Below are 19,535 nucleotides of genomic sequence, written 5' to 3' on the forward strand. Positions count from 1 at the left end.
AGATACTGAGATATAGATGCAGTCAAACGAACGGACGACTAATATCTAGCCGGTTAAACTGGTTGGGTTATCACCGTTATGGAAGAGGAGAGCTATTCAGGCAGGTGGACGGAAATATTTAAAAAAAATAAAACAAAAACAAAAACGACGCTCTATAAATAGTCAGACAGGATATTATGTACTCATATTGTTGATAAGAAGTGTATAAAAATACTTCAACACAATTTAAAAATAGTCACGTCTCGACGCATTGTTCAATTTATTTGAACAGCTTTAGTCTCTCTTTGACAGCTCATTTATCACAAATATTTCTCACATTATGTATTCAACACAATTCATAGCATACTTTGCGGCCTTAACACTTTGAAAGCCACTCAGTCAGTATTTGCGCAGGTGCTTCCCCAGCGAGCAACGAAATACAGATAAAACACGCTTGACTCATGCAAATCAGTTCAGTTGTCAACAAGTTCTACAGCTGGAAACATTTCTGGAAATCTAGAGAAGCTCAAAATGTCTGCGTGCAAAGTGCTAAATGCGTGCCTGCTGCTTGCAGTCTGCCTTTCGGTTTTGGTGGCTGCCCAGCCGCCTATCAGTAAGTGTTGATGGTGCAGTGTTTGCCCAGCTAATGCAATCCTTGCACATCCTTTGCAGCACCTCGCGAATGTCCTTCGAATGAGACCTTTCTGCCGTGCGGTCCCAGTTGCCAGACGGAGTGCGCTACCCTGGGCCAGCCCTGTCTAATCAGGCATATCCGTTGCCCCGACGGCTGCTATTGCAACAAAGGATATGCCCGCGATTCCGCTGGCACGTGCATTCCCATCAGTAAATGCAGCAGACGTGGTTCCTACACCAATTAAGCATTGTTAATTAATGACAAAAGATTCCAAATTGATAAACAGCTGCTGAGTTTTGTTTGCTTGAACGTGTTATTATTGCTCACCGCATGACGAGGTTTAATTATGAGTCTACCCCGTGCTTAAAAGGCTCTTATGTGGGGTATAATTACACACAGTATCACAGTAATCAAAATTGCATTTTTAATCGAAATATTTACATAAATATATACATGTGTAAATTTATATCAGTTAGCACTTATATTTTCTATAAATATTCTCTTATTTGACAATTAGCTTGAAAACCTCTGGATTGCTTTAACTGTGAAGAGTAAAGCTTAGGAAGACGAAGCTGAGCTTTTTTGCTAAAGCTAACAAAAGCTAGTCACAGCTCGACGTGCGCTGCACGCAATTTTATGTCTTGACTTTGCTCTGATCAGTGGGTGTCTTGGCTATGGTTTGTGAATGGGATGAACTATGATAAGCTTTGCTGCCTTACAAAGATCGGAGTGGGTTCGTGTATTGTCTACATAGTTTCAGTGGAAAGGCTTCAGTTGCTATGTCTTTCAAGTTAAGTTATATTAGCCTATAATATACAATTTCAAGTCTCTAGCTCTTATAGATGTTGAGATCGACGCATTAACACATACGGACAGACGAAAAGACGTGTGATTTTTGTGTATGGTGTAAAAATTCAGTACAATAATCTAAGTACAATTTAAATTTTCAATTAAAAGTTATTAAAGAAATTTAACATTTATATTTCGAATTCAGGAGATGTCAATTTAAAATACTTTTGTTAAAATTTCTTATTTCTCATTAGGTTGCCGCTTGACTACTCCTGAATAAATATTGGCTGGCTTTTATATATAAATATATATTGAGTCTTATCAATTGACAGCCAACAGCCACAAGAAAGGTGCAAAAGTAACAAAGAACTTTGATGCTAAGTAAATCCTCAGGTACAAAGCCTCTGCATTCAAAAGCGAAAAGGGGTCAGGGCAGAGAGACAGGGACAGAGATAGAGTGGGCAGAGTGGGAAGCGTTTTTTGAATGGGTCGGCCAAAATGGGGGCGTTAGTGAATCGAGCGCTGACAACATGCAAAATGTAAATGTTTGCTGTCATTGAGTCGAGAATGTTGGCTGGAGCCCAAACCAAACGTTAATAAACTCACGTCAGCCGCCCACTGAGCGGGGTGCTCAATTTACAGGAGCAAACACGATGACAGCCAGTCAGTGAGTCAGCCAGACATTTAGTCGGCCTGTCTCCCCTTCTTTGTGATTGCGTTTATTTCGGCCCTTTTTCGCATTCGTTTTCGTATTCGTATGTGGCCTCCAATTTCGCATGCTGCCTATGGAAGGAATGAAAGGAACTGACGGTCGAATTTGAAATGCAAACATGTTTGTAGGAGCACGGGTTGCCCATATGCCACACCATCCATACATCATACACCGTATACCTTACACCATATACCATACACCATATACCGCATGCTGTGCAGCGTCGAGCATGCAACAGCCAATCCACGCACCCGCCCACTCTCCGCCTTGTTTGTCTATTTTGTCTGTGTGACTGTGTCAAAGACGCAGCCAGGCTGGCTGCGCGCTCTTCAGATTTGTGTATTCCTCAAATTCATTGAATTTCGCAAAAAAAAAAAAGAAAATCTCGATGAATGGCAAGCATAGTCATATCGGAACAGCCAGCGGAAATTCAAACGCAATCAACATGAAAAACTCAAGGGAGTGGCAAAAAAAAAAAAACGAAACAGAAAAAAACTGGAATAAACCAAAAACAGCGAACCGGAAACAATTCACTATTGTCAAGTGGTTCACTATGCTATACTCTAGTCCGTGTGGTTCGTCGAACCCCTAGCATATGTCTATGCAGTGGGCGAAGGATCTTGAAAACATAGGACCTATATGAAAGTCTACGATAAGTTGAAGTCGTTTGTTCGATTGACAGCTCGGATATCAATATCAAATCTGTTGATCTCTCTCTGGATCTGTTGATATCCTTCGACATCGTGGAGTTTCAGATGAATGTGTGGCCCAAAGAGCAAGGCAGTTGCTGTTTCTCATTTAGAGTTTACAAAGACGTCTTTTAATATATAATCTATTTAATTATTAAAGAACAAATGATTTATAGAATACATTTAGTAATCCAACTTTCATGTAATTGCAGCATATTTAACTGTTTAGGATGCCCATCCTTACGCCAGAGTGTAAAAGTCTGGCGTTTGCTATATAACACACATATTTACACTCACTTACACACGCACACACATCGGCAAACATCGGGCCACACGCACGCACGCATCAAACGTATCATATCGTATTCATCGACATTCAGTCCTTGAGCTCTTGCGATTGCCGTGCGGCATAAAGGGCCAACCTGTGCCTGCGTCTGTGTAGTGAAGTGGCGGCAGGTTCTGAGTCCGTGCAACGTTTCAATTCACAACTGACTGATTTCTGGGGCTCTGGCCATAAAATGCTCATATAATTTCGACTTTATCTGGGAGGCTGGCAGTCAAACGATTGGCATTGAAATGGGTACAAAATGTGCCCAATGCTAAGTTTTTAATACAATGCGATAGACTGTTGATTTATGGCCAAAACATGCACACACACACACACATACAAACCGACATATATACACACATTTTGACCCCATTGTTGTGCCGCTCCAATATCTGTGTAAACAAATATAATGCATTTGCTAATCTGCTCAAATTTTTTAGAATTTGATTTTGCGCTTTGAGATTTGAAATATTTTCTTTTTTTTTTTATTTTTATTGCAAAACACACACGTTCGTAAAATACATATGTTATGGATGTGCTATTTTTAGAAATTGTAACACATGAATTGAGTTATTCGAGTTATATGAGCTAATAACTCGCTTCGCCTGATGTAATATAGATCGAGTGTTTATCTCAGAGCTATACATGCTTAAGCGATAATAAAGCAAAGAAATATAATTTAATATAAATACAATTAACTTTATGGAATATGAAATTGTATCACATTATTGTTTCAATATAATTTTAGCTATATAGTGCACACAGAAGCACCAATTTACACAATCAATGACCATCATCGATTTTGAATACTTATGGACCAATGACTCTGTCAGCTCATAAAGCGCACAAATAGTGGAGGTAATAGTGTCACGCCAAATCTTGTGAACTGTATTCACGGTAAATACGACAATTCTGCTTAATTATTTACCCATTCAACCAAAATGTGCTTCATGCTTATGGACGATGTAAGTTTTGATACTAAATTTAAACAATATGCAAGCATTGCTCTAGTGTAAGCCTATTGCAAGAAGATGTCAATACAAGCTCAATAACAAACATATTTTAGCTGTGAAATGAAATGTCTCGTAAATCAGACCTGCCAAGGCAAAGCTCTAAGCCTCTTAACAAAACTCCCTTCTATCTCAACTTATAAACTAACTAGTATATATCGCATGCTTCTCTCTCTCTCTCTCTCTTTCTCTGTGATAAGAAGAAGACATCCCCTTTAAGACTGAACATACTTAATAAGCCTAGACACATGTCCGCCTGATCCCCTATTGCTTCGTCTGGCTACTCTGCATTGCATACTTTCAGGCTGCATCGAATGCCAATATGTGTGTGCAGTGGCAGTGCAATCATTGATTGGGGCAAAGTGTTTGTGGCCGACACCTCGCAATGGATCGCCAAATCATGTAAAGCATTGTGTGATGCGAGTAGGCGGCATCAATGTCCTAATCATGGTGATCAGCCGACGGCGCGGATAATCATCCAACGATTGATGACAGCGACAATTATAATGATTGCCAAGCGCAGCAGCTTTTGTTTTCTGTTATTGCTGCTATTGTTGTTGCTGTTGGAAAACAGCATCAGCTAAAATCCCAGCAATTTGATAGATATCATGTTGGATGGCAGTTGACACACGCCATTGTCGCACACACTGCATGCGCCAGGCACAAAGACTTGGACACACAGTCGCATATGGATGGGATGATTGTGGTTGTCGGGTGAAAAGTTGGGGTTGGGATTGGGTTTGGGGTTGGGGTTGGAGCTGTGTGTCTACGCTTCACATTGATTCTCTCTTGTTGCAAGCGCTTTTCAAGCTGCTGTTAGTGAAATGCAATTGTTTTTTCTTGTTTATAGCTTTTATAGTTGTGGCACGCAGCCGCTTGACACAATGTTTGGCAGTTTATTGATTTGGATTTTGATCCCCTTTCGTGTCACGCGCACTCAACTATCGTGAATAGGCGTGACCCGCTTTGCATGCTGCTCGTCTTTGTCAGCTTAGAAGCGTTTTATGCATTTATTTTTATCTTTTGGCATGTGCCATGAAATGGGCATGAGAGCTGGCTAAGCTGTCGATGCCATGGCTCCAGCTATCAATATTTATGCTGCGCCTTGAATATTTATCGATGCAGCATTTTCTGGCGGGATCGATAGTAAAACATCGAATCATAGGCGATATATATTGTGTGCAAGGAACAACATTAGATATTTTCTATTGGAAAAGACATTAATCTAATCTACGTGGTATCCCACTAGTTGGCTATGCTGATCCCATATTAGTTTTGATTGTTTTCAATTCTTATTTTCGGTTTTTTTATGACAAAAAAAATGTATTGCGGTTTGGGTTTCGACTATTGCTCTATTCACTCGAAATAGTTTTCGTTTTCGTTTTCAGTTTCGTTGGCGGTGGCGTTGGCGTTGGCGTTGGCGTTTGCGTTGCAGCAGTGCAGTCGAGGCGATAAAAGTTCCCTCCAGTAATCGTTCCAGTTGCCAGGCCTGTTTTCAGTTGCGAGGGCCAAGCAAGCATTTTGCATCCATTTGCCAAATTTGGCATTTGGCATTTGGCATTTGTCATTTGCCATTCGGCATTTGCCATTTGGAATTTGTGTTTGCGGTTTGTATTCAATTTAATTGCAATGCGTTGCTTAATGGATTTTAGCTGTAGCCGCTTGGACACAGCGCATTGACTGTCGCCATCAACAAAGGGCCGTCATGCTGCGAAGTCAACCAAGTTCTTAAAATGCTGTCAACGAATTCTCATTTAGCTCGCCTATTGGGAAAAAACAAATTCAATTTATATATCTGTATATATGTTTATATATATGTACATATTCCATATGCATTTTGATCAAGCACTCGCTTAATAGCTGCAAATTTGGGCTAATTAATTGCGCAGAGCGTGTGCTTTCGAGTACCTTTATAATCAGCATTTAATTGGCTTAATATAAGACATGTGTGTGAGTGTGTGCATTTAATTATGTATATAGAAATATGCACGTATTATAGAATTCCTGCATGCGCTTCAATTTGTTGCTCAGACGACGCCTGATTATGGAAATGAAATATTTGCTTTGAAATGCACACAGATACATACTAATACGGGTGCCATTTAGCCGATGTAAACACACACTCGCACACAGACAGAGACACAGACTGGCTGAAGCAAACAAGCAGCTGCTGGAATCGTGTGCGTAACAATAAAACAACTTCATTTGCCAGATGCTCATCATGAGCATCATCGTAATCTTCTAAATGGCATTACACGCACACTGCAAAAACGGAAACGGAAACGTTGAAAAAGCAATTGGCAAATGGCGACGCTGACGCTGACGCTGGCGTTGACGTCGACTGCAGCAGCGGCTGCACAGTTGCAATTTATTGGCAGCTGCAATTAGTTGGCCGCACTTCCGACTTCGGCCAGCCGAGGGACTTGGCAAACTTGCTGCGTGCCAATTACAATGCAAGTTGAGCATTAAAATTGTGACAGTCCCAGTCAACAATCGGCTAAAAATAAACGAGCATGCACTTAATTTTGGCAGCCAATGTCGGCGTTGCCTTCAAATCAGACTCAGCTCATCAAGCTAAGCTAAGCGCATGCCAATGGCAATATCTACTCGAAATGCTTGAGCTGCTGCACTTGTGTTGCTGTCGAGTGGTGCTTCGGCAGCTATAATGGTTGCATCCGCTACGGCGCTCCACTGTGCAGTCTTTGAAATTGAGTCAACAGCTTTGCTAACTTGAGGCTGGTATGCTTTGTTTTTTGGCAGTCACTGTCGCAGTCAGATGGATTCAGCTAAGCCATGGCTATGGCAACGCAAAATGTTTGACGTACACCAATTACCAGCGAATGGGTGGTGCCTAAGCCGTAAGCCTTACGAGAAGTCCGCACTTTATTTTGGCAGCTACTGTTGCAGTTAAACTCAAAGTCAGCTTAAGTTGGGTTTCCAGCTAAGTTTTGAAGAAATGTAAACGCAAGACAGGAGGGATGCGAAAGGACTTTCGATATAGCGCCGCTGCACCACTGCACCACCACCACTTCACTACTTCACCACTTGGTGCTGCGGCTGTGATAAATGCAAATTTGCGCTTTCTGAGAAATGCCAGCGCACTAATTGCTGGCAGCTAGTTTGAGGCGATGCCAGGCAGCACTCGCTAAAGTCCAATTCCTTGCAGCATGCCACGCCCACAGCAGCAGTAGCAACAGCAGCAGCAGCAACAACAGCAACAATTAATTGCCATCATTTTTTAGAATCCTTTCGTACGCTTCATTCACTTGCAGCCAAATCGTCTCGAGGCGCAGTTAGCTGTAATTTTGCTGTATTATTTCAGCAACCCGAAAATTCTTTGTGTAATGCAACCAAAGTTTCGTGGCACGCCTCCTTGGTGCACGCCTCCCGTGTTGCCGTGTTGTTTATTGCGTTGCAACTTCCGTTACAAACGAAGATAAATTGTTAAATTTTTTTGTTTTTGTTTCGCCGCTTGTTGTTTCTGTTGCTGTTGTTAGTTAGTTCGTGTTGCGTTTTTCTATTTGAGTTTTGCCAGCAGCTGCTGCAGCTCAAATTTCACCTCCACTTCGCGTGCGCACAGTGGCATAGCCTTGCTGGAAAACTTATCAAAAATTGTGGAATCGCTTGGCGTTTATTGCCTGCCAGCTCGCGCGCTGATAATCGATCGGGAATTGAGTCAAACACATCATTTCCTGAGCTCCCTATCAGCTTCGATTTGGAGAGTTGAACTATGGATCAAGTTCGATCCAAAACAATACAATCTCTATATGCTGGCTCATGCTGACTGGCGCTTATCGCCGTGCACACAGGCCAACTGGAGGACACAAGGCTTTTCACTCACTTGCTGATTGCATAAGCCATTCAATTAGAGCTTCTTGATCGGTTTGCTTAAGTGGACTACATTTACGGACTGGACTAAAAGAGCTGTTCTTTACATAAGACATGCCAATAGAGGGTCATGTTATGTTGTGTATATTATGCTACTGAAACTCCACTCTAACTTTAACCCTCAGCCGATTTATGTTTGCTTCCGGTTCCCACTCCGTTGAAGTCTTAGCTCTTAACTCTAATCTGCATTGGTTTCAAAATTTGTAGCTTTGCTCTGCCTTTTGCTCTGATAAATTGCTTGCCACACATAAGAGTATATATATATATGTATTTATATATATATATATATATATATATATATATTTATATGTATTTCTATGTGTTTGTGCATTCTGGTGCGATTATGGAAGTGTTTATTTGACGCTGACAACGTGATAATCTCGTACATTGACCGCAGAGCGTTAATCGCGAGACGCAGTCGCATTAGGGCGAAGCCTATAAAGTGTGTCGGCGCTGGCCGCTGATAAGATAAGCCTATGGTGATGGCTAGCCAGCGATAGTTACAGCTGCGGCCAGCTCCATGCCAGAGATAGAGAGTGAGAGCGTGGCCTAGCTGCTAGCTGCTAGTTGGCAGTCATGGAGACAACGTTGAATGGTTCGCGTCAGCTGCTCGCATTGTGCGTGGCGCTGATTGGCTGCTGTTGCTGCTTGGTCGCCGCAGAGCTGCAGCTGCCGAATGCGGCCAATATTAAGGATCTGGATGAGCTGAGCGCTCACTATCTACCCGCTGGCTATTCGCCCGCAAACGTTAGCCTGGCAGACTTGGAGCGACTGCTGGAGCAGAAGTGCGAGAAGGCGAATGCCGCTCTGCCCGCCAGCGAAGTGAATGCGACCAAGCTGAGGCAGGATATTCAGCAAGCTGGTGTCCGCTTGATGGAGTGCATCAATGGGCTGGCCAACATCACTGTCGTCTTGGACGAGGTAGAGCAGGCGCGACCACTCGGCGACCTCGACGTTGTCTTTGAGAAGTACTGCCTGCGCTTGCCACAGGCCCGCCAGTGCCTCACGGACTTCAACTCGGTGCTGCTACCCTGTCTGACGCGCGAGGAGCGCCAGCACAACGCCGTGTTGCAGCGCATCATCGGCAAGCTGCTCGACTTTGTCTGCTACAAGAACGGCGATCAGATAGCACTGTTCATTGCTGAGCAGGGGCCCGAGTGTCTGGAGCACCACAAGGACAATGTGGGCACTTGCCTGGAGAAGTCCTTCGGCCACTATATGCCCAGCCAGCTGAACATATCGCAGGCAGAGCTGCCCGAGCTGGTGCTCGGCACGCGCCAGTGCACCGAGCTGCACGATTTCGAGTCGTGCGTCGTGCGCCACTTGGAAACGTGCAGCAACATCACGCCCAGCAACATCGTGGAGTCGATGTTCCGCTACGTGCGCAAGGAGTCCAACTGTCAGCAGGTCGTCGATCGTGTGGCCAGGGACCGCAGCGAGGCACTGGGCCTGCGTTCGGGCGCGACCAGCCGCTGGACAACCGCAGCTGGAGCAACGATTATCTTGGCTCTGGGCTCGGCTCTAATGTAGTGAATTTAGCTGTAGAGATTATCTCAAATGCGGTGCATTGTACAAACTTTTGTTCACGCCTGTTCCCATATTTTTTTTATTTTTTTTTCATACTCCTCTTCGTGTGTATTTCATAATTATATTTAATAAAGTCCACGCTGCGTATGCGCAATGTGCTCTTAAGCCGCTTAACGGCTTCGCTTTTAATGCCCGCCAGCAAGCTGAAAGTCGCAAAGTGTTAAGTTCAAAGCTGCATAAACACGAGTCTGAAATATGAACAGCAGCCACCAGCAGGCAGCAGCCAGAAGCCAGCAACTAGCAGGCACAGCAGTCACAGCAGTCACAGCAGCAGCAGCAGCAGCAGCAGCAGTAAGAACAGCAACAGCAGCCGCACATTGCAGCGCTTATCGGGTAGTTAGCAGCCGGGTCAGCTGTCTGTCTGGTGCGCGCTGTGTCGTTCGCTGTCCGTTCAGTTTGCTGACTGGGCCGGTGTCTTATCAGCGACTCGCTGGCAAAACAATGAGAATGGGATTGTCTAGGTGGCGGGCAGCTGCAGTAGGAGCCACAGTTTCGAACAGCTTGGGAAATGCGAAAAGGTTTAGCCAAGTGAGGCGCACTTTGGACTTTGACCAGCTCATCAGTCTGGCAAGCAAATTGATTTGGCAGCTAAGCCAACTGGCCAACTGACCAGCTGGCCGACTTACCGTTGCGCTAGCCCAGCCCAAAGATTACCTTGAAATGAGTGTGTTCTGCCTGCCCATCTCGTAAATCATAAAAAATTGCGTATAAATCTAAGCGAGAGCTGCGTAAAAAAAGCGCAACTGTCATCGTTTCCCCGGCGATGGAGACAACAGCGACCGCGGTACAGCAAAGTTCAATACTTGTAGTGGCTGGACAGCGAGGATACGGACTTGGATACCGATGCGGATACGAATGAGGTTGAAGATGACGCCGACATCTTTTGGGTCGGGCATTTGCTGGCAGGCGAAGCGTGAAATGAATGGAGTTTTACGTGGCTTAGTTGAGTTTATGGACGCAGTTTTTCTCTCTCTTCTGAGCGGAACGGGAATTAAAAGGTTTGCCATGTGGCATGTGGCATGTGGCAAGAAATGGAATGGAATGGGAACGCGATTGGGATGGACTGCAAAAGAAATGATGAAAAATATCTCTTCAACTTTGCAGCTGGCACATGCTTTGAGCTGCGTAGCCAGATGGAATTGACTGGGTGAGAATGAAACAGAGTGAATGGAATGAATTGGAATGAAATAAAATAGTTGGAAAAGTTTTCTCTTCTCACATTGTAGAGACAAAAGTATACAATTGATCGATAAGTTGAGAAAACATTTTGATTTCCATCGATTTTTGTCTCGGAAATGAGACGAAACGTAGCAAATTTTAATTGAAATTCTTAAGATGACGAACTGTCAATTGCATTCTGTAAATGAATTTAGTTTCTTTAGTTGCATTCAACATTTTTCATTTCCCCTCAGCCGAAAGTTGGCAAGGCTGGGGGCGTCGCGACGGTGGCAAGGGCCAAGTTGCAACTGTTTCAACTCAGTTGGTTAGTTAGTCAACTGTTTGGAGTACAGCTAACAAGTCATAAATGTTGCAAACTTAATTAGGCTTGTCTCTTGCAGCTTCCAGCGCTAGGTTTGCCACAGTTTGTGTGGCCAGTTGCCAGGGCCATTCAATGGCCATTGGCAGCTGGGTAACGGCTGGGCCGGGTGCACTTTATTATTGATGTGAAAAATGCGGAAAATGAATGCGTTTCCGGTACTTTTCGCGAGTTGGCAGCTAAATTGCAGCGGCCATGAATCATTCGACTTCCACTTCGACTGCGGCTGCGACTGCGACTGCGACTACGACTTCAACTTCAACTTCCACTTCAACTTCAGCTCCGCACTCGCCAAGTAGACAAACTTTGTACGTGCCACGCGTGCAGTTGCCAGCCAGCCAGAATGCAGGAAAGCTGGCAAAAAGCAGGCAGAGAGTGTTTGCTGCTGTCAGGGCCGGGCCGGGCCGGGCCGGGCCGGTCCGGGCGGTGGTGTCAGCGGCTGAGTTGTCTCAAAACTTGGCTGGGCAAATAATTGCACGTCATTGGCCAAATTATTGACTGTGCCACGGGGACTGGGGCCGAAGGCAAGCCAACAAAGTTCGGATTTAACTTTCGACTGAGCTGCGCCAGCCAAATAGAAGCTCCACATGCATGTAACGCACAAATAAACACACAATCTAAAGGGTATTCGCAGTGTGGCCAACGTTTAATTAAATATCACAATTTGCCTGCAACTGGCACTAATTGTGCACGCATTAGAAAGCGAGCGGGCGCCGGGCAAATGGAAATGGCAATCAGAGTGCGAGAGCTGGCAGTTGTGGGAGGGGCGGAAGCTTGCACTTCAGCTGGGACCCAGCTGATGGCACCTGAGGCATTTGCGGCGTCTGGTGTCCCACGCTTCAGCGCTCATTTGTAAATGTTTGTCTACGTGTGCGGTGTGAAATGCGCGCCAACATGTTTGTCTGCCAGCGTGTGTCTAGGTATATGTCCCTGTCTCCGGACTGAGTGTGAAAAGAGGCAGCCTCCCGCCCGCTGGGAAATTTCAGCGATGCGCGACTGGCAAATTGACAGGTTCTTAACCCGCGCCCTCCACTGCTATCAGCTATCTGTTGGCAATTTCTAGCAATATAACTAAGATCCCAATGAATCATAATGTATTAACCACAATATCCAAATACAGTAATTAAATAAGCAGGCTTAACAAATCTCTAGTCGAGCTTGAGTGGAATATATCATATATTTATATATTGGTAATATTAATTTGCAATTAATACAAGGCATCAATTGTTGGCGCTTATTTCAAGACTCCCCATCTTGAGTCTGGCCACATCAAAGCCGCTGCTGATCACAAATTCAAACTCAATTTCATCGCAATCTATGGGCCAATTCAATTCTGTCTTTTGCCCTGCTTCACGTCGCCCACTTCAACTTGGTTACACAGCGAATCTGTGCATCTGTGTGCGGGTAAGCGCCTTTGTCTGTGTCCGTGTGAGCCGACATGCGTGTGCATGTTGGTTTTACACATGAGTGTGCGTACATTGTATCTGTGCGTGTGTGTGTGTATGTGTGTGGCCATATTTGGCATCCACAAAGTACGTATACTTTGGGGTCTAATTTGCGGTTGCTGGCGCAGCTCAATTTACAAGTGAGAAATTAAGATGTCGACAAAACTTTCGCCCAAACACCTCAGCTGGCACACACACACGCGTCCAAGCACACGGCCACGTTTTTGGATAGCGTCATTTAGTGGAGCATAAAAACCGCAAAGTCTCAGCATGCCACAAAGTCTGAGTGTTATTGCCACAGTAACCAATGCACTTTGCAACTTCTGCTGTTTCTCTTTCGTGTTGTCGAAACGCGCTGCAAAAAAACAGTAGAAAAATAACTTCAGCTGTGGCAGCGGTCAGCTGACCAGCTTACATACACCACAAACACACGCACACACACGCACACACATGTAACCATCTACCTAGGTATGTCTTCACTTTGAAGAGCGTTTAATTGCGTAAAGTTTGCAAAAGAATTTTAAACACAAAGTTGTCTCAAACGAAACGAAATATTTGCAGGCCAAGCCACAAGGTAGCTGCACGTGGTCAGGGCTGCCAATTGTTTAATAAAACATAAGCCGTGGCAGCACTTCGTGTTCACCACACTGTGCAACATTTTTCTATAGTAATTGCCCATATATACTCATAATTGTATTCTATGCGTTGCTAAATGTCCTAATTATAATTATCGTTAACGGCTATGAGCTCGTTCACAAGGATTTATATATGCATGAGTATGAAGGGGGAGAGAGAGAGCGGGTGATGGCATGATAGAGACTGAGGGAAAGGGTGGGAGAAGGGGAAAATTAGAGAGAGAGAGACACAGAGAGAGAGGGAGACTAATGAGATAAAAAGAGAAAGAAATTTATAAATAGATAGAGAAAAGGGAAGTGAGAGCGAGAAGGGAAAAGAGAAAAAGAGAGGACGAGGGACGAGGAGAAAATGAGTGAGAAAGAAAGAAAGGGATATAGAGAGCAATTGAGAATAAAAGAGAGGGAAGAGCGAGAAATAGAGCGGAGAAAAGAAAGATGAAGCGTTTGATGTAGAGAGGGAGACAAAGGGAGACTGAGAAAAAGAAAGATAGAAAAATAAAGAGAGAGGGACAGAGAGAGAAAGAAAGAGATAAAGATGGTGAATAAGAGAGAGAGAGAGGATAGAGATATAATGCGAGAGAGAGAGAGAGAGAGAGAGAGAGAGGCAGACAGAGAACTTGCATGGTAAAGTTCATGAAGATTGAACAAAAACATATAAATCGATAGAAAAACTTGAATATATTATTGTATGAGCTTTCGGTAGCAAGCGCTTCGATTATCCGAAACTGTAAAAAAATGCATATTTCAATCAATTCGGACAAAGGCAAGGGAAACTCTTTTTGGTTTGATATGTGCAGCTTGTGTCATCTGTTTCTAGCTGGCTGCTCGTAATTTGATTAAAGCTGCGTAATCAATATGTTGACAGTATTCAGATACGGCTATTGGTAGGCCACAGCGTGGTGGGAAAAAACACAATCGTGATGAGGTTGTATGGTATCCCTTGTGGTCGGTGGGTGGGGTTGCCGACAAATGATGTATACATAGACGCTTGCCAAGGGGAGCATTTGCTGGCAATTGCTTTGCTGTCATATGCGGCGTATACGCAATGTCAGCCATTTTCCCACAAATTGCAAAAATTTTCAACTGAAACGCGTCGCAGTTGTTGTTGCTGCTTCACGCCATTTATGTGACGTTTTTTTGCTATTGTTTCAGTGGTTTTTTGCTGGGGCCAAAACTTTATTAATTGCGACAGTGAAGTTTGCAGCCGCAAGCGTCCCTAATTCAATCCCAACAACCCTTGAAACTATTAAAACGCGCGTTGTTTACTTTTCCCCCATTTCATTTATGTTCTTTTTTTTACCCTGTACACTTTAAAAATTCATAAAAGAGCATATAATTATTCCGGCGAATTGGACCCCGGACTCCTCTGTGCTGTAAATTTTAAATGTTGTTGCTGAAAAACTGAAGCAGATCCGAATGAACTTTAAGCACATTACTTTATCTCAATCTGATGTTTGCGTTTTGTTTATTCGATCAGGCCTTCATTATATTTTTGGTTAATTTTCAATAATAATTTTTATGCTATCCCTAACTAGAGTATTTATCAACTGTAACTTATCAAAATTGACTTTGTTTTGTTAGCTTAATATACAATTTATTTTAGCATATTTAATTGAATTCCTCTCACACATGATGATTTTCAGCTGTTATCTTTGGGGGGCATTGCGGGCTTTTGGTCAGCAGTCAACGAACTTTTCTAATTATTTGCGCGCTAAGCATAAAAGTTGACAGCTTTTAACCATGTGCTAGCAAATTTGCATAGTTTGCAGCCGGACAGTCGGGCGATTCAGCTGACGAGAGCGAGCAACGAGCTCGAGGGCGCTGTCTGCCAGGAATTTGTTTCTGTTTTATTTTTTTATAAATAAAATAGTTGATGAACTGCATATATATATAATAAATAGTATTTGCTTCGAGCAAATATGCATAGGCAATTTTGTAATGAATAAATACACAGAGAAGGATTGGGAAATAAATAAAGGAATGTCAGGAATCTCCCAGCGCAGCTTTGCCAGCCTTATCGAATATCAAATGTGAATTGATGCGAATTTATGGATTGCATAAGCTGAATATTCAAATCAATTTGCGCACAGCAAAGCGTTGTTAATTGCGGCAAAAGTTGATGGCGATGGATCATTTGGGATGGGGATGTCTCATCATTAGTAATCATTGAATGCGTCGCAAATGATTATTTCCAGTCGAAACTTTGTCAAATAAAATCACAATTTTCGCAATTGTCAATTCCGTGATGGCTGCCAGCTGCGAGTTGCCGCTGTGTTTGGTTGGGCGTGGCACGTGCAGCATTTCAGTTGTTTGCAGTTGCCAAAAATGAAATACAAAATAAGCGAATGGCAATGCCAGCAGTGTTTTGGCTTGCTGAGACCTGTGGCTCATTGCTTGGTGCTTGTGGTTCAGTGGGTTCGGGGCTATGTAAACTCGCTCGGCTTATGATGCAGTTGAGAACGAGGCCAGCACCGTAGCCCCGTTGTATGCTCTGCATAAATTGACAAATTCGTTTTGACTTATTGGGGATAAATGCCTTGCATGAAATTTTCCATTTTCAATTGGCAGCTCCCAGCCATGCAGCATCGCATTGACACAACATGTTACGAGAATTTGGCAAGAAAATAAACCAATTTGGCTTTACGTGCAAAAATGCGGCTGCAATTGTTACAGGCACCGGGCGGGGCAATAAAACGGCAAAACTTTCCAATCGTCCCAATTAAATGCAACATTTTAGGGCTTTGTTTGCAATCCTCCCATCCACATATACATCTCTGTGTGAGTGTGTTCGTGTGTTTATTTTTATGGGACCACTGGGCTTCCGTCTTGCGCTTTTTTCGAGATAGCTCATCTAGAAGGCTTAGTTTTTCAATTAGTTCGATATGTGGCTGCCCTGCAAGTGGCTGCAAAATTGTGGTTTACTGTGCTGTTGATAAAGCTCCAATGCCATTATCGTGCTTAATGGGCGACAAGAGCTGGTTAACTACAATGCCGTCGAGTGTTGAGTGAATCAATAATTGAAGTGTGTTCCATTTATTGCAATATGAATACAATCGCTTTGTACGAATTCTGTCATATTTTCTACGTTCGTTGACAGCAATCATGATTTGACTTGCTCGATTCGTACGAATTCTTTTAAGAGCGAACAATTGTGCTGAAATTGAGGTGACATAAGAAACTAAAACTCAATTGCCATTCGATTCGAATGCCGTTTAATCAAATGTCAAGCTGAGGTGGAGCCATGCCTTACAACCGCACTGACCGCAAGCAGCAATTACCACCTGCTTCACGGGAGCAGAGGTCTCACCTCTTTCAATCAGAAGTCGAAGTGCTCTGTGAGCTTCTTTGTGCTCAATTGCAACTGTAATTGCATTTCACTGTAGCTGCGGTCGAGTCCCACCTCACGACAGCAAACCCAAAATTATTTTTGCTCAACTAGCTAAGACCCTATTTGGGGGGCTGGCACTTGTCACAATCCACATACTATTTAATTTAAATGAATGACACATACACACACAGAGCCAAAGGTTTTTAATAAGGAAAATGCATTTGTGCTGCACACTCGTCCATAGAAGTGCGGCACTTGTTGGGAACTCAACTGCTCTAGGACTCGGCTGCGGCTTGAATGCGTGTGTGTCTAGCTGTCTGTGTATGCAATGCTGTGGGATTTGGTAAAAAGCTTGAAAAGGAATAACTCACTGGAATGCACGTTGCTCGAGTGCAGCGTTGACACCTAAGCAGCTGGCAAAGAAAGCCGGGCAAATACTTTAAAGCCGGCGACAGAAACAGAGCCAAGAACTTACTTTACCATATATTTTCAAGTGTGTGCTTCTCTCTCTCTCTCTCTGTGTGTGTGTGTGTGTGTGTGTGTGTGTGTGTGTGTCTGCCCACTTGCTAGTCTCATTCAAAAGAGGCGTGGCTGGTACATGGCTGCTGGCATTTAGCAGTTGTTGAAGCCGGGCTACACTTGGCTTCACTTTGTGCTGCTGTTGCTGCGCTGAGCTGCCTTTTGAATTGCTTTTAGTTAAATTATGCGCCAGTTGGATAAGAGACATACTTGCCATACACAAGTGCACACACACATACACACCGTACCTGACTTTTACCTGACAGCAAATGATTTAAATATTTGTCAAGTGGATGGCCAGGTAGCTGGTAACTTGCCCAACAGGGAGCAGATGTCGCTGGCTGCAGCTGCAAATGTTGCGCATACGCCACGTGATGCCGACACGCCAACGCCAATTATCAACATAATCGTTGGCAGGGACGCAGCTCGCAGACAGTACGAAAGTAACACGCTCAGCAACGGCGGCAACAGCAGCAGCAAAGAACAACAACAAAGAACAACAAAGCACTGCAAAAAGTGTGCGGTAATTAGTTTATAGCCGGCAGTTAGGCAAAACACGGAAAAATAGCGCCACGACATGACATGCAGCAGCAGCAACAGCAGCAGCAGCAGCAACAACAATAAAAACAACACCACAACAGGCAAGGTGGTTGTGGCACCCACAATATACAAACAACAAAACAGACAACGTAACAAAATTAGCTTTTTGGCGCACAGACATAACACCAAAAGTTGACTGAACTTGGTTGGCGCTAAAGCAAATGAAACTCATGTAATTGCGTGCCCCCAAGCTGCAGGTCAGGCTATCCAGCGACCAGAACAGCACAAGGACAATCCAAATAATGTTGACCCACAGAGCAGGAAACGCTGTACACGCTTTAAATTTGCTCAACTTGAATACAATTGCGATATAAATCATGTATTTATAGTATATATTTTGGTATATATTTTTAACAGCCGATCTAGGCGCTAGTCATTCGAATCGGCGCTTTGCCTCCATCAGCTTCAAGCACTCCATACACATTTTCATGTAGCTTTGAAAACGTGATATAATATTTTTATTATATAAACTATGCAAGATTATGTCAGTCTCATGATAATGTGTGGCTTTTCGACCAACCTTAAAACATAATTTAAATGGGCTTTGTTCCTTTTGTGTTTGCTTTAGGTAATTTGGGAGCCCTTTTGGCCAAGAGTGTGTACATCAATGATATGTTTGTGCTTTTTGTTAGGCAAGTCTTGATAATTGAACGTTATTAATAACCAGAATCACGAATCCGCAATGAAGTTGAAGCATACATCAGTTAATAGCTTTTCGCCTAAGCGGCTGCCATCGATACTCACGCCTTCACTTCTTGGGGGCTAACCAGCTTCTTGCGCACCATCTCCTTGTGAAGAATCGAGCCAAGGTGGTTGGGGTTGAGGGCAATCAATGCACCAGCGGCTTTAAGGGCTTTCAGTTTGTCTGAGGCGGCACCCTTGCCGCCGGATATGATGGCACCAGCGTGGCCCATACGGCGTCCCGGTGGGGCTGTTACGCCGGCTATGAATGCCACCACAGGCTTTGCATTCGAGCCCGAGTTGTTGGCCTTTAAGAAGTCGGCCGCTTCTTCCTCGGCGGAGCCACCGATTTCACCAATAAGTATAATTCCCTTTGTCTCCTTATCGAAGAGAAAGATGTTCAGGGCATCTATGAAATTGGTGCCATTGAAGGGATCCCCGCCAATGCCGATGCACAGGGTCTGTCCCAAGCCCACATTGGTAGTCTGATGTACTGCCTCATAGGTGAGGGTACCGGAACGCGAGACGATACCCACGCAGCCGCGCTTGTGGATGTGGCCGGGCATGATGCCGATCTTGCACTGGCCTGGAGATATAATTCCTGGACAATTGGGTCCCAGCAAGCGAGACTTCTCTTGACTATGAAGCATCTGTAAAATGCGTACCATATCCACTTGTGGAATACCCTCTGTGATGGCCACAATTAGTCCAACCTCGTTCTCAATGGCAGCACAAATGCCAACAGCTGCTGAGGCCGGCGGTATGAAAATGACCGTTGCATCCGGCTTTACTGCCTTGACGGCCTCCTTAACGTTCTTGAACACGGGCAAATCCATATGAGTTGTGCCGGCCTTTTTGGGCGATGTTCCGCCTACAATTTGAGTGCCATACTTTTTAGCCTCCTCAGAGTGAAAGGTGCCCTGCTTGCCGGTGAAGCCCTGCACAAGCAGCTTGGTATCCTTGCTAATCTTCAAATTGCAAATGGTCTTTGAGTAGTCCGATTTGCAGCGCGACATATGGTTGGTGCAGAGCGCCAGGCGCCGAGCCTTCAGGCAGGAACGGGTCCAATTGTTCAAGGACATTTTTTAAATTTAATTGCTGTAGTGTGTTTGAATTACCGATTTTGCTCCAACTATCGAAATGAGTGTGCTCTATTGAATAAAAGGCTGAGACT

At 44.1% G+C, this 19,535-nt stretch overlaps 3 protein-coding genes across 3 annotated transcripts; 2 read left to right on the top strand and 1 right to left on the bottom strand.

Annotated features, from left to right (window-relative positions):
• The first annotated feature begins 468 nt into the window (after positions 1-468).
• LOC111601931 (venom peptide CtAPI) lies at positions 469-1,014 on the top strand. The gene is made up of 2 exons (XM_023318784.1): positions 469-592; positions 652-1,014. Exons 1-2 carry the CDS (start codon positions 511-513, stop codon positions 855-857), a joined length of 288 nt encoding a protein of 95 aa, XP_023174552.1. The 5' UTR covers positions 469-510; the 3' UTR covers positions 858-1,014.
• Positions 1,015-8,543: 7,529 nt separating this feature from the next.
• On the top strand, positions 8,544-9,767 carry LOC111601899 (27 kDa hemolymph protein). The gene has a single exon (XM_023318741.2). The coding sequence runs from the start codon at positions 8,606-8,608 to the stop codon at positions 9,557-9,559; it is 954 nt and encodes a 317-aa protein (XP_023174509.1). The 5' UTR covers positions 8,544-8,605; the 3' UTR covers positions 9,560-9,767.
• Positions 9,768-18,056: 8,289 nt separating this feature from the next.
• Positions 18,057-19,535, bottom strand: LOC111601892 (succinate--CoA ligase [ADP/GDP-forming] subunit alpha, mitochondrial). The gene has a single exon (XM_023318735.2). The coding sequence runs from the start codon at positions 19,441-19,443 to the stop codon at positions 18,421-18,423; it is 1,023 nt and encodes a 340-aa protein (XP_023174503.2). The 5' UTR covers positions 19,444-19,535; the 3' UTR covers positions 18,057-18,420.

Source organism: Drosophila hydei, unplaced genomic scaffold (assembly GCF_003285905.1).
Source record: "Drosophila hydei strain 15085-1641.00,03,60 unplaced genomic scaffold, DhydRS2 tig00000211-arrow-pilon, whole genome shotgun sequence".
Taxonomy (NCBI): Eukaryota; Metazoa; Arthropoda; class Insecta; order Diptera; family Drosophilidae; genus Drosophila; species Drosophila hydei.